The following is a 21,787-nucleotide window of genomic DNA, read 5'->3' on the forward strand; positions in this document are numbered from 1 at the left end:
ATTCATCACACCTGACAGCTCTTGCCTTCTAGCAGGCAAAGCCATGATGCTCCATGTACTGACTGCTTCTCTTCATGGAATGGGGGAGGGGGAGTGGGAGGGAGGATATAGTAAGAAGTTTTTGCTTCACAAACATCTATTCTGATTTTTCCTGATATACTCCTTTTTCATGTTGACAGTAGCTCTATGGGATGCAAAGAGAGAGTGGACTTGCTTGGAAATAAAGATGTAACCATACAAGACGACTTGTTTAACAAGACCTAAAGACCAGATCAACCCATAATTACCTTTTCTATTGAAGGGGAAAAAACAAACGAAACGAACTACAACTCACTGGTACTTAATCTACTGACAATGTGGCAGCAAGGAAAAAAACACAAATGTAACTAGTTTCCTTTAGTTCAAACATGAAATTTATCTCTTATGATTCCATCAGCAGGGAGGCGATGCAGGGGGAAAAGCTGAACAGCAGCAAACTGCAGGAAACCACTAAGTCAGAGAGAGAGACTTCACTAAAATACAATGTACCTTTCACACTGCAGTGCAGCATCAGCACCTGGATCACACTAAGCAGCAAGAGAACTGTTATTAATAGTTCATATTTATATTACTTTGTCACTCAGATATCTCCACAAGGACCATGGATCCATAGGATAGAACTAAGTGCGGATTACAAACATGAAAATATGGTTCCTTACCCAAGTTCTTAAACCTCAGTTGCTGCTGGTATCTCTGGGTCTCGCTGCAAGTGAATGGACCCTCTGCCGAGTGAGTCTCTGCTCACACAGCCACAGCAAAGTAGAAGAGCTAACTAGTTAAAATAATACATTTGAGTTGATATTAATTCTTCTAGGATCATTATGTGTCAAACCATTGCATAAACGTGTGTTCTAAGGCTCAAGAAAGGAACAGAAATTGTCACGATATTCTGAGCCAACCATTTTCCTAGTTTATTAAGACTTGTAAACTTGCACAATCACCAGAATGCACAATCACCCAGCTCTGAAGATGTGGAGGGGCCCAGACACAGGAGAACCACAGCACCAGGCAAGAGTGGACTTTGCACAGGTTCCCCCAGCAGTCCTTATTGGGAATCAATCAACAGCACCTGTGCACCACACAGTGCAGTTTCTGGGGGTTCCTAGCACAGTGGTTCTTTCAGGCAGGTGTCAAGGAGCCTCCGGTTGTCAGCCATCTCCCTCCCAAAGGTGTCTGTCTTCAGTAAATACACAGAACCGAATTATCTCCCCAAATCATTTGGTCAATATGAAATGATTGTGCACCAGGCATCTATAACTCTTCAGTTTGAGTGATATGGAATATTCAAATTACCACTTATATTGCTATTTATCTTGTAGTAACAACTAATAATCATGGCTTCCTTCCATCTTTGATCCTACAGATTGATATGCAGCACATATACAGAGTTGCCTTCGCCAGGCACTGAAATTCAGCCATCTCTGTTGGGTGAGACGTGGCAACTAGTTAACCGTACAGGTTCAGTACTGACTCAAAAGGGAAGAATGCCAACATATGCCTCAGCACCTACATGTCCCATACAAGGATTGACATGGACCTGCTCTCTTAAGCTTGCAAGATCACTGAAATATACAAGAAACTGGAAACTAGTTACTAATAGGCATTAACTAAAAACACTCATTTGACTTGAAAACATTCTATTTAATTTATACAAATAACTACTAAATAGAAAAAGTAGATTAAAAACAAAATAGCTTTTCTGGAAGAGTTTAAATGCACATTATGTAGAGCTTAGAAGAAAAAATGCATTTTCCCACAGCATTCATGACTTAAAAATCTACTGAAGTCCTACATTGCTTTCATGTTCTAGATCAGTAAGACACTAGATGCGGTGTCGTGTGGGTAGTGGCTAAATATATGTTCCACATTTGAACGGAAGTTATGTTACAGACCATACCTACAAAAGTGAAGCATTTAAAATGTGACTAACAGGTTGTAATATGATAATACAGAAAGCAATTTCTGTTTCAGATTATACTGTGTTACAAAAACGTCTGTGTAAGAAATAATGAAAGAGGCCACATAAAAATAAGCTTTAACTTTATGCACTTATTCAGTTTTTTAAAACTAGCAAGTGCATTAGTAATAAATAATTTGCAAGTTTTGTATAAATGAGAAATTCCTAATGTTCAGCATTATTGTAAACATCAGTACACATGTAAAATGCAGCTAAAATCTGACTGTTACATTTTCAGTTTATCAAATCGATTTCCTATTGTTCAGACACAGATCAATGGGGGACATAGCCAATCATTTTTGGCAAGTCACGTCTTTAAAATTAACAGTAACAGTGCAAGTAAGGAATGCAAAGAATTCCTAGTGCAATAAAGAGGAGAAGCACAGGCGATATTGCTGATTAAAATTTACCACTTCCATGTGTTTGTCCCAGGAGTGACTAGGAGACTCTCTATAAAAAGCTATTCAAAGCCATTGTTTAATGCCCTGATCTTGTTTTAGGATTTCTGTGTCTTCCTTCAGGCCACTATCTTTGCAACAGTACATCCAGCATAAGTCTCTATAGTTTGACCCTTTGTGAAATGCCCACGACAGTCACTGAGCAGGGTTCGTATGGTTCCATTGTTTCCCAAATGAATGGCTAAATAAGAACGTCTGCCTCTAAGAAGCCATTCGGGACCAGTCCTAGACCTCTTCAGGCCAGAATATTTCTGAACTGGACAAAAGCCTTCCATCTTGACAGCACCACAAGAACATCAACAGTCAGCTTTCAGTTTATCTAAGGAATTATCAATTTTGGTCAAAGTCTTTTTGATACGCAGAGCTGTTAGTCTTGCCGATGGATTGTGATACCAGCATTCTTTCATCAGCTTGGCAAGAGCCGTTAGTGTCTGGAAGAGAGAGAGAGAGAGAGAGAGAAAAAAAAAAGACAGTTGTATATAAGCACACAGATCATAAGCTCACTGAAGTTTCATTGGCCTTACTGCCTTCTTAATACTCCAATCTTTACAAAAAAATTTACAACTTGGTTTACGCATACCAAAAATTGATTTCATCCCTTCAAATTTCTGCAGGGTTTCCCCCCCGTTTCATTTGTTGAATAAATTGAAACAGTATTTAAAGGGGATGGGGGTGTCAAGAAGATGCCCTGACCAGTGCAATTTAAAAGGGAACAGTCAGATAAAAATTATATTTGAATGTTTAAAAAACACAGTTTTACTAAATAGTGTAAATAGTATTACTAAATTTGTAAATAATGCAACAAAAAGTAAGTTTTCTATAACAAACATAGAAAGCACTGAAAGATTACTTGCATTTTCCATTTGTAATTTTAAAATACCTAGGGCAGTTTGTATATCTGGGAAACAGAGCTGTCTAATGTGGCAGCACAGTTCAAGTAATATATAGCTGATGTTTATTTTATTTGTCCATGGCCAACAATGTGACTCAAATATACATAAAACACTGCAGAGATTAAACCATAATTCCATATATTCAGAAACAGACAAACCAGTTACTCAAGTGCTGACAGGATATTTGAGGGCACAATTACATTGATTTTGGTGAAGAAAAATCAAGATTTTCTCTCTTACTACTTTAGTCTGACCTGTTAAAAATATTTATTGATATGGCCCCTTATTTTGGGGGAGAGGAGAAAAGTCAAAGTTTTGACATAAATCGGCATATTTATGATCCTCATGTCCTTACATAGGTTACTTCAACACCCACATGATTTTCTACTGAAGAGCAAGAATAAGAGGCACACAGTGGGTGTGGCTATTTTAAAATCAGTCTGGATTTATATCAGATTGTTTCAATTTACCTGGTGAGAACTTGTTCGCTGTGGTTTTTCCTTTAACATACAGTCAGGAATCAGCGCACATTTGGCCATCTATGTTTGCAAGCAATTATCTTAGCAATAAACATACAGACCATTTCAACTAAAAACAAAATATTAACAGCTGAAAACAGTTTACACTAAAAGATTATTGCAAAAGGAGCAAAAGGTATGAGCTGACATTTCAAGACATGACCTCTGATTTCCATACTTACTGGGTCTGAGAACCATCTGTTGGGAACGTTTGGCCTTTGCTGATCCACACAGACCACTTTTCTCATATCTTCAAAACTAGGGTCATTTGGAACCACATCATAGAATGGAGGTTTATAGTCTTCTACAATACCTAAAACAGACGTAGATTACATTACTGTGCTGCTGGGTTTTAGTGACTTCATCAGTAAGACATTTCTGCACTGAGGCCGTGGTTATATGATTTAACCACTTGCAACATCCATACAACTACTAATTCTTATCACACACAAAGATTTACATCTTCAATATGTTAATCAGTATGTATGACACGAGGTAGGCAAGCATCAGACCCATTTTGCAAGTGGAGAAACTGGAGCATAGAGAAATTCCTCAAAACCACACAGTGAATCAGTGGCAGAACTAGGATTAGAACTCAAAAAGTTCCTTGAAAAAAAAGGGAACACGCTTAGCCGGCTAAACCACGTTGCTTCCCAAATTAACAAAGGGACAGAGAATCTATGAGATTCACAAATGTATGGCCGGTAGCTGGCTGGTGAAAGACATTAGCTAACCACCAGGAAACCTTGCATCTCACATTTTAAAGGCTATGTCGAACAAAAAAGCAGTAATTTATTCCAGACAAGCAACCCCCTCCCCCCAAAAAAGGTAAATTCAGTGCTAAACTAAACTACTACTAAAGGGTACTAGTTTTGCCTATGCATTTCCTCCCAGGACATATTTAACTCAGAGTTTGCAACTGTTACTGCAAGTGTAAATGATCAAAATGGCTTTTTAACTCCTCTTATCCCTTGGGAATTCATTAACTCCTTGACACGAACTGACTGACTCTGAAGAGGAATGGGATTTTTGTTAGCAAAATGCTAACAGAAAACATCAAGATCTGTATGCTGGCTTTGATTGGTTGACCACAAATATAACTGGTTTTCATGACTCATGGAGGAAGATGAGAAGCACTTAAGTCTCTATATGCTCTCACATTGCCACCTCACAATAAAGTAGTTCTCTTTCTTAAAGACCTATTGTAAAGCAGGTGTCATATGATATCAAAAGGCTAAGTGAGTGGGGAGCATAAGCTCAATTTCAAAATGTTAGAAGCCTCAAAATTTGCTTGACAGTACTTAAATAAAATCTCTGAACTTAGGCATATGCTGCGCATGAGTACCCACATGTGGAATATGCACAGGGTGTCAAAGAAGAATCAGAACTGGCAAAAACCATGAGAGGGAAAGTAGGTGAGGTAACATTTTTTTATTGGACCATTTTCTGTTAGTTACAGAGAGTATGTCTACAGAACAACTAGATGCCTGCAGTTGGCCCCTGCCAGCCAACTTGTGCTTGCAGAGCCAGAGTCAGCTGGCACAGGCCAGCTATAGGTTTTTCACTACAGTGTAAACATACACACAGACAAGATACAGAGCTGTTCTTCAAGTCTGGAAAAGAGAATCAGAGTGTCACAGCTAGATACAAGGTGGAACAGATTGTTAAGCATAAGGATTTAACACATGTTGCAAGAAACTATGCAAAAACCAAGTGGACAAGCTCTGAAAAGATAAAAAAGCCCCACTAACTGATATATTGGGCTTTAAAACAAATACAGAGCATGCTCTGACACAACAGCACCAGGGGAATGACCAAGACAGATAGAAAAAAAGTAACAGAAAAAAACTAGCTTTATAAAAAGGACTAAGAAACAGCGTGGCATAGACTGGAATAGCTGGAGAACCAAAGCAGGAAGCACAGAAGTCCATTGAGGTTTGTGTGTGACAAGGTATGGAAAACAAGAAAAAGTTCAACGGACTTTGACACAGAAAATCCTGAAACCACTTTATATATTGAAGCAACTTGGTTTACTTCATAAGCCACTCTGATAGGTTCATTCAATTTTACTTGAGTAAAATCTTGTTTATCCCTCTTTAAGTAAGCTACTTTACAACATGATTAATGTAACCGTATGACTGAACTACAGATAAATGTGTAAGATACAATAGATGGCAGAGATGGAAAAGGAAACAGCCTATTTTAACTAAACTTAATTGCAAAATTAGCTTTGATATGCATACAGAAGAGCAGATTCCATTATATGCAATGTAAAGTAATATTAACCTACATTTTCAGACGTTATTAGTGATTTGGGGCACTTCATATAGTCACCCTGAGAAGGATCTGATTTTCAGAAGTGCTGAGCACCATCTTATAGGAGTTTTTTTAGCACAATATTTATATTCTCCCCCATTCCCCACATCCTCTAGTCTGTCGCTCCAGAACAAGGCTTAGTCTAGAGTAGTCAGTGGATACATCCTTATGTTTCCTCTCAAGAATCCCTATTTCTATACTTCAACTGTTGACAAGTGTGAAAACTAGCATTTCATCAGAGTTAAAATGAACAAGAGGGAGAAGTTTTATAACATCTCAATGCAGAAATACCAAGCTAAGGCACACATTAAGGCCTACCTTTGGGAAAAAAGGGAGGGGAATTGCATCTATATTTGAAGTTTGATCTAAATTTCAGCTTCATTTCCAAACCTCATTAGGATGTTAATAGAAACTTTCCTCTATCACCTCAAACACACCATGGATTTATTTTAAGTTACTATTTTCATTTGGTCTGGTATATATTGTTGAGTATAATAAATTGCCTAATTACTTTTAATTGTCATAGTTGACTATATTAAATCTAGAAGGAACAAGATCTGGCCTTTATTCTAACAGTTAAGTCAAAAATATTTTAAACAACCATGCCAAACTTCATGGATCCTATGGGATTACTGTTGGCTCCACAATAACTGTGAGACTATGTCAACAAGCCACCGTAACCTCTAGTCCGCATTATCGTAACAGAGCTGTTACTGTGAACTATGATATCCCTCTCTTCCTCACTTGCAAGAGAAGAAAACAACCCTAAACCCATGCCAGTTACCAAACAGTTTAAGTATCCCTTTCATAACTTAGAAAATACTTCAATGCTCCCATATAGAAGCCAGCTTTTCAATAATTGAATTAATGATAAGCTTGCATCCAAGATGGTATTTTTCACCTGATCACCATTTCTACAATGTCACCTTGTCATACATGTATGTTGTGATAAAGTTCCTGCTCTACCTTGGTGGGTCTTGCACTTATTGGCAGATTTGCTCACCTTGGAGCTTCCTGGCAGCCCTCAGTTTGGCCGTTTTTCTGAACCCACAGTCCAGGTCGACTCCTCCTGTGTCTGACCAGGAGTTGGGAGGTTTGGGGGGAACCCGGGCCCGCCCTCTACTCCGAGTTCTAGCCCAGGGCCCTGTGGAATGCAGCTGTCTAGAGTGCCTCCTGGAACAGCTGTGTGACAGCTACAACTCCCTGGGCTACTTCCCCATGGCCTCCTCCCAACACCTTCTTTATCCTGACCATAGGACCTTCCTCCTGGTGTCTGATAATGCTTGTACTCCTCAGGCCTCCAACAGTACACGTTCTCACTCTCAGCTCCTAGCGCCTCCTGCTCCCAGCTCCTCACACGCACACCAGAAACTGAAGTGAGCTCTTTTTTGGAACCCGGGTGCCCTGATCAGCCTGCCTTAATTGATTCTAGCAGCTTCTTGATTGGCTGCAGGTGTTCAAATCAGCCTGTCTTAATTGTCTCCAGAAGGTTCCTCATTGTTCTGGAACCTTCCCTGCTCCCTTACCCAGGGAAAAGGGACCTCCTTAGCTTGCTACTAATCTATCTGCTTTCTACTCCTCTCCTATAGCCCACTGGCCTGGGCTTTCTTACCTTTTGCCCCTGCTTCAGCTTCCCCCCACAACCATGCCAGACGTTTTTTCTTCGTTTTGTTTGGGGTTTTTTTTTGCTGTTTTTCTGCTCCCATTTGAGTGCTGCCTGCTAGCTGCCAACCCCCCCACGCCTGCCCTTGGACGCTGCTACTGCTCTGGCTGAAACCCCCAGGTGGGGGGACTGCCGACCCGCTCCCTGGAGGAGGGGAGGGGAGTGGAAGCCCCCAGACCTAACCATTTTGCTGTTTGTTTGTGGACCTGTACAGGGCCGAGAAGAATCATCTTATCTCTCCGACATTCCTGGCCTGCTGAAAACCTCGCTGTTTAAAGCTACAAAACCCGGAAGAGAAGGCAGCCGACAGAAAAACTGCCCAGGGAAGCTACGAACCATCGTGGAGGGGGCCGTAAGACTGAGTAACTTTTGAACTGTACTCTCGTGTGGGGGGAGTTTTGATTGTGTCTTGACTGCGTTTTCAGGGTGCAGGGGGTGTGGCACGGAGCTGCCCCCGATCCATCGGTGCCCCCCCAACACCACAACCGTCACAACCCCCCCGCCGTCCATCCCTGCTGGCAACTTGCCATCTGCCTCTGGATTCAGCTGCTCGCCTTGATTTCACCGTCCGGACCAGAAACAACAGCTGACCAAACGAGACTCTTTGGACAAACGCGCGTGGGTTCACATCCCCCCCGCCCCGGACTGTCCACCCCACAGTTTGCCCCTACTACCTGACCCCAACTCCTATTTCCTCCCTCTGTCCAGTCCAACCCATTTGCCCCGCCCCCCCGCCTGCAGCCCAACAGGGAGAAGTGGTTAATCTGCTTCCCCATTCCCCCTCCTCCTTCTGGTGTCTCCCCATCTCTCCCTGCTCACGATGGCGGGGAATGAGAGGGGTGAGGCCCCTCTAACAACCTCAGCTGCCCCTCCCCCCTGCCCAACCCCCAAGCCTCTCCCCCCACCACTGCTGCCAAAACACCTGCCACCGCCCCCGCTGGGGCATCGGCAGCAGGAGGCACCGGGGCGACTACCACCGCTGCCACATCCACGCCCCTCCAGATTCCAGGAGAAGCCCCCCAGTTGGCCAGAAAGGCCAGGGTGTGAGAAACGGAAAGGGCCCTGCTACAACCACCAGGCCCTCCATGGCAGGGGCTGCCCCCACCGCTGTGACCCCGTCATCGACCACGGCGTCCCTCCCCGCTGGTCCCTCCCCCGGCCCCCAGGGTGTATGCCCGGGCGGCGGCAGCCCCCCCGCCTGCCGCCTCATCATCTCACCCACCCACCGCCTCCGCTACCATCAATAGCGGCCGGGGCCCCTTTCCCACCATGACCAGGAAGCACGGTATCAGTTGCCTCCTGGTGCCCACCTCGCCCCACGTGGAGAGACACGTGCAGGCGTTGGCAAGGGTGTTGTGGCTATTGTGGCGGCCTCCAAAATGTACGGGAAGGTAGTCTTTTCCTTAGCATCAGAAGCTGCAGCCCAGGAGGCAGTGGAGAAGGGCCTGGCGGTGGCGGGGGGTGTTCGTCCCCCTGGAGCCGCTAGAGGACCTGGACATCCGCCTAGTCCTGACCTCCGTCCCTCTTTTTCTACCCAATGCCGCCCCGTTATCCGCTCTCTCCACCCTGGGGAAACCCGTCTCTGTCATCAGCCCTCTCCCGTTGGGCTGCAAGGGCCCCACCCTCCGTCACATCCTCTCGTTCCGCCGGCAAGTGCAGCTTTGTGACGGAGAGGCGCTTGAGGGGTCCTTCCTAGTCCCCTACCAGGGAGCCCGCTATCAGGTCTACTACTCCACAGGAGAGGCCCGGTGCTACCTCTGCCGATCAGCGGGGCATGTCCAAAGAGACTGCCCCTTGGCCCGGCGGGGAGGGGCACCTGAGACCCCCGAGAGCCGGCAGGGCATCGGCTCCGTCGTTGCTGACGCCCCTGGCCGTCCGGCACCTGAAACCACCTCTCCTCCTGCTCGATCCACCGCTACTCCCACCCTGGCCCAAGGGACACCTCCCCTACAACGCCCAGATGAGCGAGGGAGCCCCGCCCTCGCTGCTAACAATCTGGCAGAGCCTATGGAAGAGGGTGCAGCAAAGATGCCCCAAAGGGAACCCTCCCTCCCTCATGCTGCCTCACCGTTACCCCCCCGAGTTCCTGAACCATCGCCTCTGCCCCCCGACACAACCCCTGCTAACCAGCCCCCAGATGATGCTATGGAGGGATGGACCCTAGTCCAGGGAAAGCGAGGCAAGCAGAAGGCTCAAGCTCCGCTCTACCCATCCGATGCGGAGGTCCCCTGGAAGACCAGGAAGGGAGGCACTGACACTGAGCCTTCCAATCTGCCCACGAGTGAAATCCAGCCGCCGGTGTCGGGGACGGAAGATAAGATAGCACTGGAAGGTAGGATCCCCCCTCCACGGGAGACCCTCCCCTCTAAGACCCCTGAGGAAGCCCCTTCTGCCCGGATATCAACCGAACCCCCCGCAAACCCCGAGGCAACCATCAAAGTGGGTGCCAGAGGGGAGACCCCTGGGGTAGCGGAAGGCGACCTCTCCTCCATGTATGAGGAGATCGAGGCCCTAGGTTTGACCCCGGTCACCCAAGGAGAGGATGACCTACTGCTGGCTGGCCTCGATCTGGGCAACCTCCAGTCCCCCTTTCCCCATGCTCCCTCCCCCAACCGCCTTCCCGGGCAGGCACCCTACAGAAGATAGTCCACCACCTGATGCTGTGGCTGCCAAATCCACCACAGACCCTGCGCCAAAGCATCACCGGGAGCCCCCTCCCCACCCCCTTAACCCTCAAATTTGTTCGGGAGGCGCCACCTCTCAGCTGCTTGCCTCCTGAAGCCCAGAGCCTTGCCTCTGCCCCCACCCGTCTCTGCCCAATTCACCTCCTCTTGCAATGCTATTGCCACCCCTGGAGTTATTTCTTTCCCTTTTCTTGCGGATCCCCCCCAAGGAGCTGCCTTTGCATTTTCCTGCCGCAATCCATTAGGAGCTGCAATTTTCCCTCCGCCATCCTCTTCTACCCCAAGGCTTGAGATGGACCTAATAACTTTGGCCTGTCAGACGCCCCGTTGGTGGTCCGCACCCTGCCTGCCCGCCTCAGCGGACCACGAGGCTGCACCAAGAGCCCCACCAGGGAATAACTGAGAAATCGCAACCCCACCCCCCCATGAGCTGCGAAAAGCGTTGCGGGAGTTTTTAGAAGACTCCCGTGGCTCCTGCAACAAGGTACAGCTAGCTCTCCAGCGATAGGGGGACTTTAACCAAATCCTCCAGGCCACAAGGGCCCTTATAAGGGAGGGTAGAGGGACAGGAAGGCAAGGTGCTGAGGCCTACGGGCGGGTCCGCAGCTTCCGTGATAAATTATTCACTTACGGGACGGGTCACGGATTTTTGCGCGAGCTGCCGGGGGCCGCGAACACCCCCGCCAACAAGGAACCCGCCCCCCCCCCCAGCCCTCCCCATGACGCCTTTCATTATCGCAACTTTGAACACCAGGGGCTGTAGGATGGCTCTCCGCAGGTCCCAGGTGCTCTCTTTCCTTCGGGAGGGGGGTACTCTGTGGTTTTCCTGCAGGAGACCCATAAGGATCCAACCACCGAGGACAGCTGGCGGCTGGAGTGGGGGGACGGGGTCTACTTTAGCCATTTCACGGTTCGATAGGCTGGAGCGGCGACCCTGTTCTCCCCTGACCTACGGCCCGAGGTGCTAGGGGTCACTGAGGCCGTGCCGGGCCACCTGCTGCATCTCCGGATCCGTATTAAGGGGCTCGTGATAAACCTCATTAACATCTATGCCCCAACAACGAGCCCGAAGCGGCCGCAATTCTATCAGCGGGTGTCCGCCTTCCTCAGCGCCCTAGATTCTCACGAGTGCCTAGTCCGGGGAGGGGACTTTAACACCACCCTTGAGGAGCAGGACCGCTCAGGGGCTGAGCTGAGCCCGGCCGCCGCGAACGTTCTCCGAGAAATAGTCGAACATCACTCCCTAGTGGACGTCTGGGCGTGACCACCACCCGGATGACACTTCCACGTTTACCTTTGTCCGGGTGGAGGCCCATCGGTCACACCACTCTCGGTTGGACCGTACTTATTTATCCCGTTTCCATCTTTCACGAGCCACTCCTCCAACATTCGGCCTGCCCCATTTTCCGACCATCATCTAGCCACCATAACAGCCTCCCTCCGTACAGAGAGGCCGGGGCCGGCCTATTGGCATTTTAACAACAGCCTGTTGGAGGATGAGGGCTTTGTGATGTCCTTCCGGGTGTTCTGGCTGGCCTGGCGAGAGCAGTGGCCTGCCTTTCCCTCAGCGCGGCAATGGTGGGATCTAGGGAAGGTGCGCGCCAAGCTCTTCTGCCATGACTACACCCGGGGCACCAACCGACAGAGAAATGCGGCGATAGAGCAGTTGGAAAGGAAGGTCTTACAGATGGAGAGGCGTCTGGCCACCAGCACCGAGGACCCATTCCTCTGCGGAGCATGCCAGGAGAAGCGGGAGGAGCTCCGGGCCCTCGAGGACAAAGGCCGGAGGTGCCTTTGTTCGATCCCTCATCCGCCTCCTTCGGGAGATGGATCGCGGCTCCCGTTTCTTCTATGCCCTGGAGAAAACGAGGGGGGCCAAGAAACACGTCACCTGCCTTCTAGCAGAAGACAGCACCTCCCTCACAGATCCGGTGGAGATGTGTGGGAGGGCCCGTGACTTCTACACAAGCCTTTTCTCCCCGGATCTGACCAATCCTGGCGCTTGCAGGGTGCTCTGGGAGGAACTCCCTGCGGTCAGCATGGGCGACCAAGACCGACTAGAGCTGCCTCTCACCCTGGCCAAGTTCTCGGAAGCCCTCCGTCGCATGCCCACCAATAAATCTCCGGCATGGACGGGCTAACCGTAGAGTTCTACCGCGCATTCTGGGACATCCGTGGCCCAGACCTAGCCACTGTCTGGGCTGAGTCCTTGCAGGGAGGGGTCCTCCCTCTTGTGCAGGCGAGCAGTGCTTGCCTTGTTGCCGAAGAAGGGGGACCTCCGTGATTTACAAAATTGGCGCCCCGTCTCGCTCCTTAGCGCGGACTACAAAATCGTAGCGAAAGCAATCTCGCTGCGGCTAGGGTCCGTGATGGTGGATGTGATCCACCCAGACCAGACCTACACTGTCCCGGGCCGCAGCATTTTTGACAATCTATTTCTAATCCGAGACCTTTTGGAACTCGGGTGTAGAAACGGTCTGTCGTTCGCCCTCCTGTCTCTTGATCAGGAGAAGGCGTTCGATAGAGTGGACCATGGGTACCTCCTGGGCACTCTGCAGGTGTTTGGATTCGGACCTCAGTCTGTGAGTTTTCTCCGGGTGCTGTACGCTTCCACAGAGTGTCTGGTCAGGCTCAACTGGATCCTGACCGAACCGGTCAGCTTCGGGCGAGGAGTAAGGCAGGGGTGCCCCCTCTCGGGCCAGCAGTACGCTCTGGCAATCGAGCCCTTCCTCTATCTCCTCCGAAGGAGGTTGACAGGGTTGGTGCTGCGGGAGCCAGAGCTGAGGCTGGTCCTGTCGGCGTACACCGATGACGTGCTCCTCGTGGTCCAGAACCCGGGTGACTTGGAGCGGGTGGAGGCTTGCCAGGCCATCTATTCGGCAGCCTCCTCCGCCTGAGTCAACTGGGTCAAGAGCTCTGGCTTGGCGGTAGAGAACTGGCGGCAGGTGAGCTCCCTCCCACCCGCGCTTCAGACCATCTGGTGGAGTGCGGGTCCGCTGCTCTACCTAGGCGTTTACCTTTCTGCCACGCACCCTTCTCCGCCGGAGAACTGGCAATATTTAGAAGGCGGGTTGAGAGCGGCTCTGGAAATGGACGAGGCTACTCCAATGTCTCTCCCTCCGAGGGAGAGTGCTGGTGCTTAACCAACTTGTCCTGTCCATGCTCTGGTAGCGGCTCAACACCCTGGTCCTGGCCCCGGGTTTCCTGACCAACCTCCGGACATCAATTCTGGAGTTCTTTTGGTCAGGAATACACTGGGCCCCTGTTGGGGTTCTTCATCTACCCCTAAAGGAAGGAGGGCAGGGCCTGAAGTGTCTGCACACTCAGGTCTGTGTCTTCCATCTCCAGGCCCTGCAGAGGCTCCTTTATAGTGCAGGTAGTTCAACGTGCAGCATACTAGCGCACGCCTTCCTGTGCCGCTTCCAAGGGCTCCGATACGGCAGCTCTTTTATCTCTGTCCGAGAGGTTTTCCGCGAGACCTCTCCGGGCTGCCGGTCTTCTACCAGGACCTCCTCCGGACCTGGAAACGCTTTTCAACAACCAGGTCCGCGGCGGCCACCGTGGGAGCGGATCTCCTCGCGGAGCCCCTGCTACACAACCCCCAGCTCCGTGTGCAGGTGGCGGAGTCCCGCTCGGTGCGCCAGAGTTTGGTCCTGGCAGAAGTCACGAGAGTCGGAGACCTCCTGGACTATGACCGGGGAGACTGGCTGGATCCCCTGACGCTCGCTCGGCGCATGGGGTTCTCCAGACCTCATACCCCCGGCGCATACTTCAGGTGGTGAAGGCCATTTTGACGCCAGCTGCTCGGGCTTATCTCAGCCGAGCCCTGCGCGAGGGCACACCCCACCCACCCTGTACCCCAGGCCCACTGGACCTTTCAATTGGGCCCCTACCCCGTAGATCCCAACAAAACCCTCATCCCTTCACTGCGAACCGGCTGCATGAACTGCAGCTGGTCAGCTTCCAAACTGCACTAAGGAAACATCTATACACACTCACGCTTCACACCCTCACCCTGGTGTCCCGCCCCGATACAAAGTGGCGGGACCTCCTGCCACCTTTGGAGGGTGAGCAGCCCCAGTGGGCCAGCCTGTATTCCACCTTTGTCCCAAGGCCCATCGGGAACATTATTTGGTGGCTCCTTCACGGAACTGTGAGCACGGGTGTGTTTTTGACGCGGTTCACCCCCATCCCGGATACTTGCCCTTTTTGCAACGTGAGGGAAACCCTGGCACACGTATATTTAGAGTCTGCCAGGCTGCAGCCCCTTTTCCGGCTCCTCACAAATATTTTATTACGCTTTTGGCTGCACTTTTCCCCTCACCTTTTTATTTACACACTCCCCATCCGTGGCCCCACAAAGTCGCGGGATCTCCTGGTTAACCTTCTCCTAGCCCTAGTTAAAACAGCCATCTATAAAACCAGAGAGAGGAGGTTGGCCAATGAAGCGTCCTGCGACTGAGGGCCGTTTTCCGATCCTCAGTACATTCAAGTATCCGGGCGGAGTTCCTCTGGGCGGCATCCACCGACTCCCTTAACGCCTTCGAGGAGCAGTGGGCGCTGTCCGAGGTTCTCTGCTCGGTGGCCCCATCCAGTTCCCTCCGTCTGACCCTTTGATTGAGGGGAAGAGCAAGAGACCCCAGCCCCAGCCATTGCTGCTGTGGATACCATCATCACCGTCACCTAGGAGGGGTCCTATCACACGTGGGTGTACGTCCCCCCTCCCCCCCAAACTGTCCACCCTGCAGCCGTGCCCATCTTGTCGGGCACTCTCAGGAGAGGAAAATCAATGACACTGGGCGTGGCACTAGGTAACTCGAGGGGGTGGAAGACCGTGAGTGTCAAGGAAGCCCCCCCGCTCTGGGCCCAGGCTAGCCTGAACACTTCTCCCTCCTGAAGGCTGCTGCGTTATACCTTGCGTTTCCTTTTGTTTTGTTGCATAGTTTTGTTTTTTCCTTTTTGGTAATTCTTTGTAAGTGTTATGCAAATAAAAAAAATTTTTTCTGATTCAAAAAAAAAAAATTACTCTCCTATAGCCATCTGGCCCGACCCTGTCACAATGTATATAATGACTGTATGAAATACAATGTAATTCATTAGTTAATAGGCAGATCTTTGTAGAAAAATATGAGACAAAGCTGCCTGGATTGTGAAAACAGGTATAGAGTCTAAATTCTCTTTCAGTTACAGTATGTCACAATTAGCACTGATGGTCAACAAGACTATAGTATTAGAAATCATCAGAAATCAGATGCGTGAAATGTTACAGGGGGTTCTCGGGGAAAAGTTCCCTAATGGTGGAAAGAGCTGTCCCTAGGGACTGCGGGCAGCACGGGGCCAGAAGCCCGGAGCCCCTGGACTTCCAAGAACTAAGCAGATCAAAGCAAGCGTATCTATCACACTGAGGAGATTTAAACGTCAAGACTCCTTATAAGAAATGGAAAGGGAGGTGGATATTTTTTGCGGTTTTTAAAATTAAATAGGCAGCTAGTGTTGTTTTTAAAATTATTATGAAGAACAAGTTTAAGCTTTGTTGTAACATGCGTGGTTTGCCTGGACTGCTCAAGACCTGACTGCTTGTGTAGGAGGAACTCTGAGTTGGCTTCTTAAATACCTTCATGCTGTTTCACATCTGATACTCCTTGATGAAACCTAGGATCCTTGTCTTATAACAGGCTTATTCAAAGTGATACAAGCTATGAAAGTGAGATCTTGCAAGAGTGTTGCCTTTTTCATAATGTAATAAAAATACTTTAATGATAAATAATAATAGTGTGTAATAAGCATGTCATAAAAACAAACATCATGTTTCCAAGCTTTTATAATTTATATTTCAGGAAAAGAGAAAATCCCTGGAAATATTCATTTTTAGGAGGGGGTTCATGAGACTTGACATCTTAGTGAAAGGGACTCACAGGTTGTGAAAGTTTGGGAACCACTGAACTAGGAGATTATCTATACGCTGAGTGTGGGATGTGATTCACACCTCTAGCTGCAGCAGTGCGAGCTGCAGGATGGGCCAGCCACCATGTACGTGCTCATCTGAGACCATAGCTACATACGCAAGATGGCTCACTCATCTTGAAGCTCGCTCCTCCACAGTTGTACTATATTTTTAGAGCGCTAGCTCAATGAGAGCTAGCCCAAGTATGTTTCCTTGAACCAGGAATCATACTCCCAGCTTGAAGTGTAGACATACCCTACATAAGCTCTTTTACAAATCCAGCTACATCATTTGATTGACCACCTGACAGCGACTTCCACGGTTACTATGAGACAGGAATAAAAATTTCCTCCTTGATGTTTAACATTTAAAAACATAAAAATGAGAGGAATTACTTATGGCACTGGAAACAGGAGCTACTGTAATACAGACCAACATTCTACTCAGATGGGAAGTAATAGTGTATAGTAATAGTGTAATAATACTCAATAGAAACTAGTAATTTTTCAAATTTAAACACTTAATATATAATACAACACGAAGGTCTATGAACCTAAAAAATACCAACGTAACCAATTAAGCCAGGTTAGAATTAAGATGGCAAGGAAGAGTTCAGACAAAACTTCAAAGTAGAGGTTGCTTACTAGAACTCGAGGTTCTTCGAGATGTGTGGGCCCTATATGTACTCCATACATGAGTACACATGTGCCCCATGCATCTGAGTCCAGTGATCTTAACAGCAGTGTCCATTGGCCCGCACATAAGCAGTAGTAGATCTCCTCATGCTCCCAAGCAAGGGTATAAGAAGCAGTACAGATCAATACCCTCTCAGTTCCTCCTCTTACTGCGAATCCAATCACATCTGCAGCCCTCAGAGGGAACGGAGGGTGGGTAGTGGAATACAGATAGGGATCACACATTTCGAAGAAGCTCCATTTACAGTAAATAACCTCCACTTCAAGTGCTGGTCCCTATGTGTATTCCACACATAGGAGATTGACAAGCAGTTATCAGATTGGAGGTAGGTGCGAGGAATCCACCATACATGCAGCACCACAGATCCCACTGCTGCACCTGCAGCAGAGGCTTGGACTAGCACACAGTGCCTAAGCAAACATATAAGACGCTGCCGGTGACAGCTCTGCATAGGGACCTCCTTCAGGGATGCCACCTGGTAGCAGCCTGCACTCTCGTAGAGTGGGTCAATATACCATCAGAAGGCAGGATGCAAGCTAGTCTGTAGTATTCTATAATGCAGCCAGAAAACCACTTAGCCCTGGTCTACACTAGGACTTTAGGTCGAATTTAGCAGCATTAAATCGATGTAAACCTGCACACGTCCACATGATGAAGCCCTTTATTTTGACTTAAAGGGCTCTTGAAATCGATTTCCTTACTCCACCCCTGACAAGTGGATTAGCGCTTAAATTGGCCTTGCCGGCTCAGATTTGGGGTACTGTGGACACAATTCGACGGTATTGGCCTCCGGGAGCTATCCCAGAGTGCTCCATTGCGACCGCTCTGGACAGCACTCTCAACTCAGATGCACTGGCTAGGTAGACAGGAAAAGAACTGCGAACTTTTGAATCTCATTTCCTGTTTGGCCAGCGTGGCAAGCTGCAGGTGACCATGCAGAGCTCATCAGCAGAGGTGACCATGATGGAGTCCCAGAATCGCAAAAGAGCTCCAGCATGGACCGAACGGGAGGTACGGGATCTGATCGCTGTATGGGGAGAGGAATCTGTGCTATCAGAACTCCGTTCCAGTTTTCGAAATGCCAAAACCTTTGTCAAAATCTCCCAGGGCATGAAGGACAGAGGTCATAACAGGGACCCGAAGCAGTGCCGCGTGAAACTGAAGGAGCTTAGGCAAGCCTACCAGAAAACCAGAGAGGCGAACGGCCGCTCCGGGTCAGAGCCCCAAATATGCCGCTTCTATGATGAGCTGCATGCCATTTTAGGGGGTTCAGCCACCACTACCCCAGCCGTGTTGTTTGACTCCTTCAATGGAGATGGAGGCAATACGGAAGCAGGTTTTGGGGACGAAGAAGAAGAAGAAGAAGAAGAAGAAGAAGAAGATGATGAGGTGGTACATAGCTCACAGCAAGCAAGCGGAGAAACCGGTTTTCCCGACAGCCAGGAACTGTTTCTCACCCTGGACCTGGAGCCAGTACCCCCCGAACCCACCCAAGGCTGCTTCCTGGACCCAGCAGGCGGAGAAGGGACCTCGGGTGAGTGTACCTTTTAAAATACCATACATGGTTTAAAAGCAAGCATGTGAAAGGATTACTTTGCCCTGGCATTCGCGGTTCTCCTGGATGTACTCCCAAAGCCTTTGCAAAAGGTTTCTGGGGAGGGCAGCCTTATTGCGTCCTTCATGGTAGGACACTTTACCACTCCAGGACAGTAACACGTACTCGGGAATCATTGTACAACAAAGCATTGCAGTGTATGTTTGCTGGCATTCAAACAACATCCGTTCTTTATCTCTCTGTGTTATCCTCAGGAGAGTGAGATATAATTCATGGTCACCTGGTTGAAATAGAGTGCTTTTCTTCAGGGGACACTCAGAGGAGCCCATTCCTGCTGGGCTGTTTGCCTGTGGCTAAACAGAAATGTTCCCCGCTGTTAGCCACAGGGAGGGGGGAAGGTTGAGGGGGTAGCCACGCGGTGGGGGGAGGCAAAATGCGACCTTGTAAGGAAAGCACATGTGCTATGTATGTAATGTTAACAGCAAGGTTTACCCTGAAAGAGTGTAGCCACTGTTTTATAAAATGTGTCTTTTTAAATACTGCTGTCCCTTTTTTTTTTCTCCACCAGCTGCATGTGTTTCAATGATCACAGGATCTTCTCCTTCCCAGAGGCTAGTGAAGCTTAGAAAGAAAAAAAAACGCACTCGCGATGAAATGTTCTCCGAGCTCATGCTGTCCTCCCACACTGACAGAGAACAGACGAATGCGTGGAGGCAAATAATGTCAGAGTGCAGGAAAGCACAAAATGACTGGGAGGAGAGATGGCGGGCTGAAGAGAGTAAGGGGCGGGCTGAAGAGAGTAAGTGGCGGGCTGAAGAGAGGGCTGAAGCTCAAATGTGGCGGCAGCGTGATGAGAGGAGGCAGGATTCAATGTTGAGGCTGCTGGGGACCAAACCAGTATGCTCCAGTGTATGGTTGAGCTGCAGCAAAGGCAGCTGGAGCACAGACTGCCACTACAGCTCCTGTGTAACCAACCGCCCTCCTCCCCAAGTTCCATAGCCTCCACACCCAAACGCCCAAGAACGCGGTGGGGGGGGCCTCCGGCCAACCAGCCACTCCACCACAGAGGATTGCACAAAAAAAGAAGGCTGGCATTCAATAAATTTTAAAGTTGTAAACTTTTAAAGTGCTATGCTTAAAGTGCTGTGTGGCATTTTCCTTCCCTCCTCCACCACCCCTCCTAGGCTACCTTGGTAGTCATCCCCCTATTTGTGTGATGAATGAATAAAGAATGCATGAATGTGAAGCAACAATGACTTTACTGCCTCTGCAAGCGGTGATTGAAGGGAGGAGGGGAGGGTGGTTAGCTTACAGGGAAGTAGAGTGAACCAAGGGGCGGGGGGTTTCATAAAGGAGAAACAAACAGAACTTTCACACCGTAGCCTGGCCAGTCATGAAACTGGTTTTCAAAGCTTCTCTGATGCATACCGCGCCCTCCTGTGCTCTTCTAACTGCCCTGGTGTCTGGCTGCGCGTAACCAGCAGCCAGGCGATTTGCCTCAACCTCCCACCCCGCCATAAACGTCTCCCCTTTACGCTCACAGATATTATGGAGCACACAGCAAGCAGTAATAACAGTGGGAATATTGGTTTCGCTGAGGTCTAAACAAGTCAGTAAACTGCACCAGCGCGCCTTTAAACGTCCAAATGCACATTCTACCACCATTCTGCACTTGCTCAGCCTGTAGTTGAACAGCTCCTGACTATTGTCCAGGCTGCCTGTGTACGGCTTCATGAGCCATGGCATTAAGGGGTAGGCTGGGTCCCCAAGGATACATATAGGCATTTCAACATCCCCAACAGTTATTTTCTGGTCTGGGAATAAAGTCCCTTCCTGCAGCTTTTGAAACAGACCAGAGTTCCTGAAGAATCGAGCGTCATGTACCTTTCCCGCCCATCCCACGTTAATGTTGGTGAAATGTCCCTTGTGATCCACCAGAGCTTGCAGCACTATTGAAAAGTACCCCTTGCAGTTTATGTACTCACCAGCTTGGTGCTCCGGTGCCAAGATAGGGATATGGGTTCCATCTATGGCCCCACCACAGTTAGGGAATCCCACTGCAGCAAAGCCATCCACTATGACCTGCACATTTCCCAGGGTCACTACCCTTGATATCAGAAGATCTTTGATTGCATGGGCTACTTGCATCACAGCAGCCCCAACAGTAGATTTGCCCACTCCAAATTGATTCCCAACTGACCGGTAGCTATCTGGCGTTGCAAGCTTCCACAGAGCTATCGCCACTCGCTTCTCAACTGTGAGGGCTGCTCTCATCTTGGTATTCATGCGTCTCAGGGCAGGGGAAAGCAAGTCACAAAGTTCCATGAAAGTGCCCTTACGCATGCGAAAGTTTCGCAGCCACTGGGAATCGTCCGAGACCTGCAACACTATGCGGTCCCACCAGTCTGTGCTTGTTTCCCGAGCCCAGAATCGGCGTTCCACAGCATGAACCTGCCCCATTAGCACCATGATGCATGCATTGGCAGGGCCCATGCTTTCAGAGAAATCTGTGTACATGTCCTGATCACTCACGTGACCGCGCTGACGTCGCCTCCTCGCCCGGTATCGCTTTGCCAGGTTCTGGTGCTGCATATACTGCTGGATAATGCGTGTGGTGTTTAATGTGCTCCTAATTGCCAAAGTGAGCTGAGCGGCCTCCATGCTTGCCTTGGTATGGCGTCCGCACTGAAAAAAGGCGCGGAATGATTGTCTGCCGTTGCTCTGACGGAGGGAGGGGCGACTGATGACACGGCTTACGGGTTGGCTTCAGGGAGCTAAAATCAACAAAGGGGGTGTCTTTACATCAAGGAGTATTTCAGGCAGGACTTCATGGAGGGTTCCAATAAGAAATGGTGCACCTAAGTTATTGTTCTTATTGGAACAAGGAGATTAGCCTGGCCTCTGATTGATACATGGCTAGATTTACCTCGCTGCACCTTCTCTGAGAGTGACTGCAGTGTGACCTAGAGGAATGAGTCCCCTAGACAGGGGAGGAGGCAAATGAGTACAAAACAAATCTGGTCTATTTCTTGTTTTGATCCACTCCATCTATCTTTTACATCTT

At 48.9% G+C, this 21,787-nt stretch overlaps 1 protein-coding gene across 5 annotated transcripts in view; it reads right to left on the bottom strand.

The window, feature by feature from the left end:
• Window positions 1-1,659: 1,659 nt before the first annotated feature.
• ACVR1 (activin A receptor type 1) overlaps window positions 1,660-21,787 on the bottom strand; it is a 138,878-nt gene continuing 118,750 nt past the window's right edge. For all 5 annotated transcript variants that reach the window (XM_075117851.1, XM_075117852.1, XM_075117854.1 and 2 more), the window contains 2 exons: window positions 4,048-4,178; window positions 1,660-2,885 (listed from right to left, as the gene is read on the bottom strand). In XM_075117851.1, coding sequence (XP_074973952.1) covers window positions 2,751-2,885; window positions 4,048-4,178 — 266 coding nt within the window. In that variant the 3' untranslated portion in view covers window positions 1,660-2,750. The remainder of the gene's footprint in view (window positions 2,886-4,047; window positions 4,179-21,787) is intronic.

The sequence above is a fragment of the Caretta caretta genome, chromosome 11 (genome assembly GCF_965140235.1).
Source record: "Caretta caretta isolate rCarCar2 chromosome 11, rCarCar1.hap1, whole genome shotgun sequence".
NCBI lineage: Eukaryota > Metazoa > Chordata > Testudines > Cheloniidae > Caretta > Caretta caretta.